The following is a 13151-nucleotide window of genomic DNA, read 5'->3' as shown; positions in this document are numbered from 1 at the left end:
TATATCCTTTATACCCAGACCATACTGGTACAGAGTAGTGATGCACACTCACTTTGAATTCTGATGGAGATACCAAAACAAAGGTGAGAAAACAATCTCACTGTGTGCCAAGCCAAGCAGCTTTCATTCAATCTCAGCCCTACCCCTGCACTGGTTGTAGGGCTTGAACTCGGGGACTAGATGCTGTCCCTGAGCTCTTCAGCTCAAGGTTACTGCTCTGCCACTTGAGCCACAGCACCACTTCGGGTTTTCTCTTATCTCCAATGAACAGTCTCATAGCCTTCCATGCTCAGACAGGCTTTGAACAGGGATCCTCAGATTTGAACATCCTAAGCAGCTAGAATTACAGGTGTCAGCCACTGGTGTCCAGCTGTTACAACAATGTTGTAATTTAGGTGCCACTATTGTTACCACCTTATGCTTAAAAAAATTTAAACTCCAACTTAAGGTCACTTACGGGAGGTTACATCACTGCAAGCAGCAGAATTGGTATCGGAAAATAAGCAAGCAGATTTAAAATCTGTGTTCCTATTTTTTTTTTTGCTATTTTTTCTTTTTCTTCTTTCTTTTCTTCCTTTATTTTTTCCTTCCTTTCATTCATATGTGGTATTGGTAACCAAATCCAAGGCTTCACACATGCTAGGCATGCTAGCCTAGCATTTATTAAATATTGCCTTTCACTATGAGGCTATAAAATGAAAAGATGGCAAAATGCCTATGTAATCATCCAAGAAAACATTAAACTGTGCTTAAATGTAACATTAACAGATTATACTTTATTGGATTCAAATGCTAGAAAAATTGGCACATTCAATCTCAGTTCTAGTTAATTCCCAACCACTCTGTGCAGATAAGAGTTTTCCTCATGAGACCTTCTTTGTATGTATGTATGTGTATTCCATATAATCCAGGGTCATTCTGGGGAGAAAACATGAAATTAGGCAGATAGAAAAAGACTGGCAACGTTTTAGGAAAACAATAACAGTAAATTTTCCTTGCTAGGTTTTTTGTTTTGTTTTTGTGCCAGTACTACTGCTTGAACTCAGGGCTTAGGCATTGTACCTGTGCTTTTTTTTTTTTGCTCCAGGCTAGAACTCTACCACTTGAACCACAGCTCTTCTTTTGGCTTTTTGATGGTTAATTGGAGGTAAGACTCACAAACTTTCATGCCTGGGGTGGCTTCGAAGTGCAATCCTCAGACCTCAGCCTCTTGAGGATGGCAGACATGAGCCACCAGAGCCCAGCAACTTGCTAGTTTACAGTCCCACGGAAGTCAGGTACCAGCAGCTTGTGCTTATCCTCGCTCCCAGGAGGCTAAGCTATGACAGCTACAATTCAAAGCCAGCCTGAGCAGGGAAGCCCATGACATGCTTCTCTCAATTAATGAGCAAGAGGACAGAAGTGGAACTGTGGCACAAGTGGTAGAATGCTGGCAAAAGAAAGGGGAAAAAAGCTAGGAATAGTGCCTAGGAATTCAGTTCAAGCCCCACCACCTCTCTCTCTCTCTCTCTCCCTTCCCTCCCTCCCCCGCCCCTCTCACATACACACACACACACACACACACACACACACACACACACACACACACACAATACAACCTGACAATAAGAAATGATATGACACTAGAAACTGGAGAGTAACTAAATGAAATCTACCATTCTTTTTTTCTTTTTTGCCAGTCCTGGGGTTTGAATTCAGGGCCTGAGCACAGTCCCGGAGCCTCTTTGTGCCCAAGGCAAGTGCTCTACTTGAGCACTTCTGGGTTTTTTGAGTGTTTTATTAGAGATAAAGTCTCATGGACTTTTTTGCCTATACTAGCTTCAAACTGCCATCCTCAGATCTCAGCTTGCTGAATAGCTAGGATTACAGGCATGAGCCACTAGCACCCAGTAGTTTATTCTTTTTAAGAGAATTTCTCTCTCACCTTCTTTTTGATATCTCCATGGAATTTCAAGGATGCAAATTCAAAACGTTTCTTCAAAATATTGCTCTGAAAAAAATCTTCTCTCCTCTTAGGACAGTATCATAAAAATCAAAATTAAGAGCATGGATGACTCTACTCCGGATGTCTTTCAATCTATTACAGTGCTGTCATTTGCGATACAAACGTCAGAGCTGTCAACTAGCCCACGTCTAGAAGCACTGGTTCACCTACCAGCAGTCACTCCAGTGTGAGCGCCGAACTTTATACAACCCGGGAGTCAGCCACCTTCCTTCCCTTTGGATGTAGGAAACAGCACAGACTTGATGGCCAGGACGTTCTCACTTGGGCTGAAGAGGTCTTCTCAAACTAGCTTTCCCTTCCCTTAGGGAAAACCCAATTTCCTCATTTGTTTTCTCTTGACTTTTAAGTTTAGCTAAGCGCTTCATTTCAAAGTCTCTTTCAAGTTTGATAGCTAAAAAACAAAACACATGAAGCTATCCAACTGGTATTTTCACATGACATAACTGAGTCAAAATATCATACAAGGCATAATGTAGTAAAAAATATAATACAACAAAATGCAAGGAACAAGATACCAGGCTACAAATCCAGAAGGCATTAAAAAAAATCAAAGATAGGAGATAGCATATCTAAATATTTCTTTGGTAATATACGATTGCCAAATACACTTTACAGTTTGCTAAAGCAGATCATGAGGAACTTACCTTCCGCTGAAGGGAGCATGCTTTCCTTCATGCTTTTACTTTTTGTGAGTTGCACAGAACAACCATATGTAATCTCTTCCAAGAAAGGCAATTGGATTTGGGCTAGGTTATTATACCAGGTATGTGTAAGCAGTGCAAGATCCCAAGGTTCCTGTCTGGGGCAAAATGTCATAAATTCATTCAATAAATGTTTATTTCGCATATCCTGTGTGAAATACAGACAATGACTTGTTAATTCCCAGGTCTAGTTATCACTAGACATTTTTGGTTACAAGGAGGTATTCAGAATTTTCCAGACTTGTAACTCTACAAATTTTCTATTGGCCCAGGAGCATAGCCTACTGGTAGAGCACTTGTCTAGCATGCATGAAGCCCTGGGTTCAATTCCTTGGTGCTGAGAACTCAGAAAAAGCCAGAAGTGGTGCTGTGGCTCAAGTGGCAGAGTGCTAGCCCTGAGCAAAAAGTGTCCAAGGACAGTGGCCAGGCTCTGAGTTCAAACCCCAGGACTGGTGAAGGAAGGAAAGAAGGAAGGAAGGAAGGAAGGAAGGAAGGAAGGAAGGAAGGAAGGAAGGAAAGGGAAGGAGGAAGGAGAGAGGGAGGGAAGGAAAACCAGAAGTGGTGCTGTGACACTAGCCTTGAGTGAAAAAGCTCAGAGACAATGCCCATACCCTTAGTTCATGCCCTACAACAGAAGAAAGGAGAAGAAAGAAGGAGAAGAACCATCAGACAGACAATGGCTCACAACTGTAACCTTAGCTACTCAAGAGGAAAGGTTTCAGGATCACAGTTCGAAGCCAGACAGGGCAGGAAAGTCCATGAGACTTGTCACCAATGGATCAGTGTGGTGTTTTTTGTTTTGTTTTGTTTGTATTTTATTTTTCTTTTCTGAGGCAGAAGTAGAGGTGTGGCTCAAGTGGTAGTGCCAAACTTGAGTAAAATAGCCAAGTACATAATGCCCTGAATTCAAACCCAGTACTAGCAGAAAAAAAAAAAAAAAAGAAGTAAAGTAAGGGAGGAAGCAAGTACACATGCATGCGCACACACATGCACACTACAGTAAGGCCATGGAGTGAGACTGTGTGGTAACAATGACACAGTCATTATATATTTTCTACACTCCAGGCTGAAAACAAGGACTTGACACACACTACACTGGCAATCTGCACCAAACAGACTGGAGTGGTTATACCATTTTACAGATGTGGAAGTCTTTCATGGCCCAGACAAGGCCTGTAGAGGGAGCCAGGGCAGGACCAAGCTGGGAGCCTACGTTTTTGTGATTTCAAGTCTATGTTACCCTGCCAAAGCAGATAGACTGTCTGTGCTGGCTACTTACGTGCTCTGTTAAGATACATTTTAGGGACTGGTGCCAGGGGCTCATACCTGTAATCCTAGCTAGTCAGGATCTGAGAATTGTAGTTCTAACCCAGCCTGGGGAACAAAAGTTCGTGAGACTCAGCTCCAATTATCCTCCAGAAAACCGGAAAGAGCACTGTGGCTCAATGTGGTAGAATGCTACCCTTGAGGTGAAAAGCTCAAGCACAGCACCCAGGCCTAGAGTTCAAGCCCCAGGACTGGCAAATATCTGTCTTGTCTGTGTCTGTCGTCTCTGTTTGTCTTTCAATCATCTCTCTGTCTATGGGTGTCCAGTACTCTTTGAAGTAAAACGTTTCTCACTCCAGGCTTGCTCCAGGCATTACAGCATACTTACACTTTGTAACAGCTGCCACGCAGAATGGTTTTCACTGTGTTCTTTCGCGGTAAGCCATAAGCCATGGTGAATTATCACAGTCCAATTTCCTTACATGGGTGTCTGATGTAGTTTTACTCTCCTGAGAAGATTGCAATATACCTAATTAATGGCTTTCGCTTCACTGTTTTGTAGCCAAATAGTAAAAGGTCCAGAGAAAGCATTTAGGAACGTCTGACTGCCCTTAATAAAGGCTCCTTGAACTTGAGCCTCTGGATGAAGAACTGGGGGCGCTGAATTTCCATGCACTCATTTTGAACAGTCTTGTCACCATCTAAGGAGAAAATGCCAGGCAAGATGTGTCATCCGGAGGCAAGGTTTCGGTTGACAGCATCGGCATCTGCTCCAGGCGTCCGCACGGTGCCCGAACCAGCCAAACCAGCGCCGACCCAGCCTGGCCAGAGCGCATCCACGCTGGGCCGCGGCCGGGGAGCGGGGCTCGGCGGCGGGGCGGGGCCGGAGCCTCCCCGTACCTGCCCTCCCACATCCCCAAGTCCGAAGCTGGCCGGCGGGCTCCCCCGCACCGCGTCCGGCCCTGCACCCCGAGACCGGGGTGGGCCTCCCTCCGTAGCCCCGCGCCGCGTCCCGTCCCATCCCGTCCCGGGAGGAGCGGGAACCGGTTCCCAGCCGAGGTCGCAGCCCGCAGGCCCCGAGCCTAGGCGTGGAGAGGCGACCAGGCCCTGCAGCTTCCCACGCCCCGGCCGCGCCCTACTCCTCCCTCCTGCCTCCCCGGGCGCGCGGCCGCCTCGGTACCCGGGCTCCAGGGATGTCGGTGGGTCGCGGTCCCCACAGACCGAGCGCGGGGCGCGCGCGCGCGCGCTAGGAGCTCATGGCCGCGCACACGCCGCGGACCCGCCGCGGCCACGCGCCCCTCTCCAGTTCAGCGCGGTGGCCGCGGGCCGCGCGGGCCCCGCCCTCGACGCGCGTCACGCCGCCGCCTCAATAAAGGGCTTTGTTGTGGCCGTGCGCGCGGCCGCCCACGGGCGCGGCCCTGAGAAACCGGCGCGTCACCCGGCAGGGCCGGCTTAGGTTCCCACGGTCGAGCAGGCCGGGCGGTTCACGGGCGGGAGCTCGGGGCCGCCTGTGACCTCATGGGCGACCCTGTCAGGAGCCGCAGGATCAGGGCGTGTGGCTCCATGCACGGATTTGGAGAAAGTCGGTGCGCTGCGTGACTCAGTGTGACCAAGTTGGGAAGGGCAGAAACGGCCTCCCGGTGTCTCCGTGTGAGGGGTTTGAGAGCAGGCCGGGGTGGGGGGGGGTGGACTTCGCTGGGCTCTGGCTGTCCGCAGCCTCGATTTCTTCCTCTCTGCAGGAAGGACAGTGCTCTCCTTGGGGGGTTATGAAGATTGAAGATCACGCCTTTATTTGAGGTGCGTGACTAGGGCCTGATGGTGAGGTTCGCTGTGCGCCCCTGGCTGCCACCTGTTACCCTGAGTTCTGGGGAGGGCAGGAGCGGCTCCGACACCCTTCGGTTATCCACTGAGCTGTGGCTCAAGTAGTCGTGATAGCTTTGTAGACAGAGAGCCTTGAGTGAAAAAAACTCAGGGATGGGACATCGCCCAGGTCCTGAGTTCAAGTCCTGGTATCAGCAGAGGAAAAATACCAAACAAAACAAGGGCGTCTTTGATTTGGATTGTGAGACCAATGAAGTCGATTGGGGCCGGATTTTTATTTTTATTTTTTTCCCTAGTCCTGGGTCTTGATCTCGACCTGAGCATTATCCTTGGGTCTTCTCAATGCTAGAACTCTACTACTTAAACCACAACTGCTGGCTTTTGGCGAGGGGGGGGGGGGTCAGTCATGTGACCAGACCACCCAACCCTTGAGTCATAGCCCTACTTCCGGTTTTCTAGTGGTTAATTGGAGATAAGAGTCTCACTGCTTTGTAGGTACTGGGCCTGGCTTTGAACCTCCATCCTCAGATCTCAGCCTCCTGAGTAGCTAGGATTACAGGCGTAAGCCACTACACTCAGCTACTTCTGGCTTTTTCTATGTATGTGGTACCCAGGAATGGAACCCAGGTCTTTTCTGCAAGCACAAACTAGGCCAAACCCCCAGCCCCGGAATTTTTTCTAATTCTCATAAAGTGGGAAATAAATGTAGCATACAAGTGTAAAATACAGTTGGCTGATAGACTCAGGCTTCTGTCACATTTACATTTACCCGTGTGTGTGTGTGATTCGCTGCGATGTGACATACAGTTCATACAGTGGATCCAAAAGGTTGAAAGTGCTTTTAGTTCTGGAGATGTACACAGTAGTGTTTTAGCCTAGCATGTATGTAGCCCTAGGTTCAATCCTCTGTATTGGAAAAATGCAACTGGGTACATTGTCTTTATTTTATTTGAGGGATGAAAAAGAGAAGCTATGTGATGACACAACCAGGACAAAGTAGGGGAGTGTCAAAATTAGAGGGGAAGTGGTTTGTTTTCCTTTCCAGGCTAGAGAAATCAAGTTTAGGGCTGCATTGACACAATTCATGATTTCTCTCAGTGGGAACCATTTCCTGTGTACATATGAAGACCTTGATCATTGTATTTCCACTGTGTCTCACTTTGCACAAACATAAATGAGCTATCTTGGAAGCAGATCCTTTAGGGCTCAGTCAGCCCTTCAGATAATCACAGTTCCATCTGATAGCTTAATTGAAAGTCTTAAACCAGAACTAGTTAATTAAGCAGTGTTAGACTCCCGATTCAGCGGGATGTCTTCCAGACGGAGCCCCCTTCCCAAGGAACAGCGAGACCACGCAGTCGGATGCAATCAGCAAGAGGTTTATTCAGGAACACGAGTACTCGGGGCAACAAGGTCTCCTAGGAGACTTGCGCACCTAGGCTGGGGAGAGGGGGATATTTATGGGTGGCTGAAGCAGGTTACAGAAGCAGAAGCATAGTTACAGAGTAATGATTGATTATAATCACATTAGGTAAGACTCAGCTAGGGGCTCAGCTAGGGGTTTATTGAATTTCCACTTGGTTAAACAGGCAGTTGACTGCATGTCTTGTTTCTGGCCATATTTTATTGTTTTATCCCTGGAATTTCCTCCTCTTATTCAGGTTCATAAGGTATACAGTTTCACTGACTCGAACCAACTCAAACTGCACATCCTGTTGGCTGTTCTTCAGCCCATTGTATAAACTGCAGCTACTTGCACTATTCTAAAGGCCATTCTTTTAAGACTTTGGATTATGTTTGTGTTGTGAAAGTACTATTACATTGTGGGGAGATATTAGATTTTATATTTCTCACATCCCCCATTTTCTTATGGGTCGAATGAAATCCTTCATTCAATGAGTGTGGTCTCTCTTTTCTTAAGTTGTTGATACTGTTGAGTGAGCACTAAGGCTTGTACTACAGTTACAGGGACCCAAGGTGAGAATTAGAATGAGTATAATGAGTGGTCCTGCTATAGTGGATAACAGAGTTGTAAACCAGGGGGATTGATTAAACCAGTTTTAGTCTGTCCTGCATTTACTCTAGCACACGCTGGGCACTGGGCAGTCACTTGTTGCAAAGCCTCCTCCTTTCCTAAGAAGTGGCCGAGGTTTTTCTGCCGCTCTATAAGAGTCTTTATTTTATTTTTACTTAAGTGAGTTAGAGTGTGGAGATCCAGAATGAATTTAAAAGTCCACTTTTTGGGCCAAACTGTTTTTTTATTAAAAGTCCATCGTCCTTGTTTGGAGTCATAGGCCGCCCCCATTTTTTTAAGACACTTAATATCCTCTGGAGTGTATGGGAGTGGGGGAAGACTACGGTGAGGCTTCTCTATTATTGAGAGAGCTTGCACTTGTGGAGTTTTCTTGTCCTGGAGTGCAGCTTCCCGGGCCGCTTTGTCTGCTAGGCGGTTGCCTCTGGCTTTCATGGATTCCCCCTTTTGGTGTCCCGGACAATGCATGATGCTCAGTCTTTTGGGTAAGAATAATGCAGTCAATAGGGCTATAATTTCGGCTTTGTTCTTAATGTCCTTTCCCTCTGAAGTCAGTAAGCCCCTTCTTTTATAAATTTCTCCATGTATGTGAGCTGTAGCAAATGCATATCGGCTATCCGTGTAAATGTTGAGTCTCTTACCTTCAGCCATTTGGAGGGCCTTGGTTAGGGCAATAAGTTCCGCTTTCTGGGCCGATGTTCCAGGGGGTAGTCCTTCAGCCCAAATTACCTCAGTCTCAGTGGTAACAGCTGCCTCTGCCTTCCGCTCTCCATTTTCCAGAAGGCTACTGCCATCCGTGAACCAGGTGAGCTCAGCATCCTGAAGGGGGTGGTCTGTCAAATCAGGTCGGGTCTCATCACCAAGAGTTTAATTCCAGTCCTCTCAGGAAACAACTGTGAGGTGGTGGTTGAATCCGGCAGCACAGCAGCTCCAATGGAATGTCACACCTCCTGCTGGGTCACCTGCAAAATTTCTAAAGAAGCTTAACCTAAGGCCTGACTCTGGTGAATTCTCCCAATGCTTTTCTAGTTGCTTTACCCGAGTACACTTATTTTTGCAGGCTGGCACCCGTTGGTTTTTAAGACAGTATAGGATTGAGAATCCAAAGTAATACCAGGGTGGCAACTTTTAGTAACCAGATTGAACAAGGCTTAGCACTTTCTAGACAGGCACAGAAGACTCGAAACTGTAGCCGTTCCCCACAAGTGCAGTCTCCACTCTTGCACATTTGTTACTATTATTTTTTCATGCCTCTAACTTATGCTGTCTTAATTTTTAAGAAACAACTTTTTGGTCCCTTTATCTAAAGAGGACTGATGGGCGACGATCCATCTTCTATAACTTCTTCAGGCTGACTCAGGGGCGTTGTCTCTATACCTAGCCAGGGACCCTGAAAACTTAGCCTATTTTACCAAGAGGCTGTCAAGATTACATATATTCTACTCCAAATTGGAGGTCATGTAAAGCATTTAATAACTGCACAAACTTTTTCTTTGGCTACAACAGTGTAGCTTACTTAGCACCCATTTGTAAAGGCATTTTCCTGATTTTCTGGGGAACTTAATCCCTGCACTCTATGCTTCAGTTGCCAGATCTAAACAGATAATAGGGACGTAAGCGTCACATCCACCCTGAATTTGTGGCTGGTGTCAAATCAAACTTTACTCAGTTAGGATTTTAAACCATTCTCTATTACAGATGATTGACAAGTTCCTGCCCAGGTATGAAAGGCATGGGCATTAGTAAGGCATGCTTACAAACTATTCTATGACCTCCCGGCTCTGATTAATTTTGAATGGCCAAGCACAAATGACTCTAGGATCTGACACCACCTCTGCCATCCAAGCTGTGGCTTACTGCATTTGGATGCTTCATTGTCCCAGTAGTGTCTCTTCACACAGGAATAAATGTCCCATTGGCATTTCACTTTGTTGGTTGCTGGACTTGAACTCAGGGTCTGGGTGCTGTCTCTCAGCTCTCCAGCTCAAGGCTAGCACCCTGCCACTTTTAAGTCCCAAACACAGGGCCTGAGTGCCTCTGCAGCTCAAGGCTTGCACTCTGCCACTGAGTCCTGGGCCTGGTGCTTGAGTGCTGTCCCCCAGCTTTTCAGCTCAGAGCTAGCACTCTGCCACTTGGAGCTCCAAAGCAACTCTCAATAGCACTCTGACAGATTAGACACCACAGTCTCACAGGGACTTTGCCTTGCCCGGGCTGGCTCAAAACTGCGGCTTTCAGATCAGTGAGTCCTACAAAGGCCACTTTACTCCAATTAGAAGCAACAAGGTGGTCAACTCAGAAATAGTCTCTAAGCATGATTTTACCTGGAACTTGGTGAGGGCCAAATTTACATCTGAATGAGGATCTGCTGTCCTTCTCCATGGACCTGCTGCAGATTGCTATAGAGTAACTTGCAAGAATAAGCTGAAATAGCAATTAAGCAACCATTTTGGTAGTCCTGATTTTTCTTGTTTAAACAAACATTTAGGATAATTTCAATTTCAAACTTTGTTCAGATCCAATGTTCTTTAAAATTTTTACTGATATTTGCTTAAACAATTAACACTTTAGCCTTTATGTGCATTTGAAAAATCTTTAAGGGCCCAGGAACTCCCTTTGTTTCCAGGTTTCAACACTCCAGCAACAGTTTCCTCAATGCAAGAACTGTAAACATCATCAGTGCACCAAAAGTCTAAATCTGGACTTAGTTTCTTTCTTTTTCTCGAATGCATTCAATTGCAATGCAGTAGCATGAACCCGAATTATACAGAGATAAATTTTTAAATATTTATTCCTTTTAAAATACTAATCATATTACCCAGATTTTACCATCAGATTTTCAATGTCAGTCTGCAAAGAAAAAGAGCAAAGATGTGGATCTCAGTTCACCTGACCAAGTTAAGTGAACAGCCTTCACTCCAGCTTACCCAAGGCTGCACCTTTGCCAGTCCACCTCTCACCCCCCAAGATGGTCACATAGGACTATCCTAAGTTTTCCCATCCTTTCTCTTAGCATTTGATTACCTAGACAGTTTTGAAAAATAGGTAAGGTCTCTGAAATTAATAAATTTACATTTTAATTCCTAATATTTATCTCCAAATTTCAACTTAAGGGAATAGATTCCAAATTCCCTAATACCTCTGGGCTAAACAGGACACAATGTTTACAATGTAAACAGCTCTGTGCATTTCAATATCAAATTATTAATGCAAATTTCATTTAGAAAATACTTTTTTTACTTTAGAAAAATACTTTTTACCAGTTTCTCTTTAAAGCAATGCAATAACCCTTTGAGACATTGTAAAACATTTTAACCTAATAATTTTCTTAAAGTTTAGACTTAGATTTACCCAATTGCCTTTTTTTATTTCAAGTATAAATTTATCCATTGTTTTATACAGCATGCTGATAATTTAACCTTGAACATGTTCACTCACTCATTCACACACACTCATACTCAAAGATCTTAAAGCGCGCAAAATTAATATCGGCCGTTCATTTTCCGGAAGTTTGTGTCAAGAGAGCTTTGCCAATTTTACTCTTGCAGGTGAGAACCAGGTTCAGAACAAAACTTTTTACAAGGCAACTTAGTAGTGATTTATTTTTCTAGGGCTTGTTACAACTGCCCAAAAATTCACACAAAAATTGCAAGGATCCATATTTAAGACTGGTACCAATTTTGAAAACAAAACCAGACAACAAAAAAACACCTCACAAAACAAGACAGAAGCAGAGACCTTTAAGTACCCCAAACTTTGATGGCATACATGGCAGCAGTCACAGACTGTCCCATATTAATAGTCAGTTTCAGTCCCGTCACAATTAACACAAGGAACAAAAATACACAACAGACAAAAAAAACCTCACAATACAGCTTCTTTCCAAAACCGAAAGTAAACTGGTGTTCGGAAGAAACCCAGACGTTTCCCTTATCAGCTGGACTGAAGAGTCCTCAGACTGAGGCGAAGCCCCAAAAGGGGAAACCAGACGGGTCAGAAATCTGACCCCAGATGCCCCAGGGACGTCTCCCAGGGGTTGCGGTCGGGAGTACGAGCTCGTCAGCTCCTCCACGGGTCCGCCAGATACAGACGGCCGAACCACAGATTCCAGAAATACAGATTGACACGGCGGCCGAGTCACAGATTCCAGAAATACTCTTAACATAAGACAAGACATACAAAAGACAACAGAAATTTGCTGGCCAGCTTACCTCCCGAAGGTGGGTCGGTGGTCCCTGGGTGGGGGTCTCCTATCTCGCTGGGGCCTCCAAATGTTAGACTCCCGATTCAGCGGGATGTCTTCCAGACGGAGCCCCCTTCCCAAGGAACAGCGAGACCACGCAGTCGGATGCAATCAGCAAGAGGTTTATTCAGGAACACGAGTACTCGGGGCAACAAGGTCTCCTAGGAGACTTGCGCACCTAGGCTGGGGAGAGGGGGATATTTATGGGTGGCTGAAGCAGGTTACAGAAGCAGAAGCATAGTTACAGAGTAATGATTGATTATAATCACATTAGGTAAGACTCAGCTAGGGGCTCAGCTAGGGGTTTATTGAATTTCCACTTGGTTAAACAGGCAGTTGACTGCATGTCTTGTTTCTGGCCATATTTTATTGTTTTATCCCTGGAATTTCCTCCTCTTATTCAGGTTCATAAGGTATACAGTTTCACTGACTCGAACCAACTCAAACTGCACATCCTGTTGGCTGTTCTTCAGCCCATTGTATAAACTGCAGCTACTTGCACTATTCTAAAGGCCATTCTTTTAAGACTTTGGATTATGTTTGTGTTGTGAAAGTACTATTACATTGTGGGGAGATATTAGATTTTATATTTCTCACAGCAGCTCCAGGACTCAGGCTCTCAGAAAATAGAAGACAATATGACCATTGTTTTAGCCACATCTTTTGGGATAATGGTTACATGGTATTAGATAATATTTAATGTATCACTAAATGTGGAAGGGAATGTTTTACATAAAAGATAATATGCACGTTTATACTTGAGATTAATACGAAAGTGTTAATAACAATAAGCACATACCTGTAATCCTAGCTATTCGGGAGGCTGAAATCTGAGGATTCAGGTTCAAAGCCAGACCAGGCTGGAAGGTCTGTGAGACTCTTTCTTCCAGTTAACCACCAAGAAACTGGAAGTGGTACTGAGGCCCTAAGTGGAAAAGCTCTAGCCTTGAGCAAAAAAAGCTCAGGGACTGCACTCACACTCTAAATTCAAACTGACACGCTCGCTCGCACACACGCACACGTGCATCAGAGAGAGAGGGAATGGAAACAAAACTGAACAATAGCTGTGCACTGGTTGCTCACACC

At 45.3% G+C, this 13151-nt stretch overlaps 1 protein-coding gene across 4 annotated transcripts; it reads right to left on the bottom strand.

Annotated features, from left to right (window-relative positions):
• Positions 1-756: 756 nt before the first annotated feature.
• Positions 757-5298, bottom strand: C13H4orf36 (chromosome 13 C4orf36 homolog). 4 transcript variants are annotated; one of them, XM_090343254.1, is made up of 5 exons: positions 5153-5298; positions 4361-4673; positions 2650-2804; positions 1925-2396; positions 757-918 (listed from the first exon to the last, which is right to left on the bottom strand). In XM_090343254.1, the coding sequence occupies exons 2-4, from the start codon at positions 4423-4425 to the stop codon at positions 2263-2265; spliced, it is 354 nt and encodes a 117-aa protein (XP_090199380.1). In that variant the 5' UTR covers positions 4426-4673; positions 5153-5298; the 3' UTR covers positions 757-918; positions 1925-2262. The 4 variants fall into 4 exon arrangements, with proteins under 4 accessions (XP_090199380.1, XP_090199383.1, XP_090199381.1 ...); XM_090343257.1 differs by having other exon boundaries at positions 2156-2396; XM_090343255.1 differs by having other exon boundaries at positions 4361-4481.
• Positions 5299-13151: the final 7853 nt, after the last annotated feature.

The sequence above is a fragment of the Megascapheus bottae genome, chromosome 13 (genome assembly GCF_031878675.1).
Source record: "Megascapheus bottae isolate mThoBot1 chromosome 13, mThoBot2.hap1, whole genome shotgun sequence".
Taxonomy (NCBI): domain Eukaryota; kingdom Metazoa; phylum Chordata; class Mammalia; order Rodentia; family Geomyidae; genus Megascapheus; species Megascapheus bottae.
Note: the sequence above shows the minus strand (reverse complement) of the source record. Positions and strands in the feature narration are given on the sequence as shown.

Bases quoted from the DNA above. Each gene is read 5' to 3' on its own strand.
- C13H4orf36 (XM_090343254.1), bottom strand. From the start codon at position 4,425: ATGGCTTATGGCTTACCGCGAAAGAACACAGTGAAAACCATTCTGCGT. The intron at 2,805-4,360 runs GTAAGTATGCTG...ATTTTGCCCCAG, and splicing joins CGTGGCAGCTGTTACAAAGT to ACAGGAACCTTGGGATCTTG. The intron at 2,397-2,649 runs GTAAGTTCCTCA...TTTGTTTTTTAG, and splicing joins CATGCTCCCTTCAGCGGAAG to CTATCAAACTTGAAAGAGAC.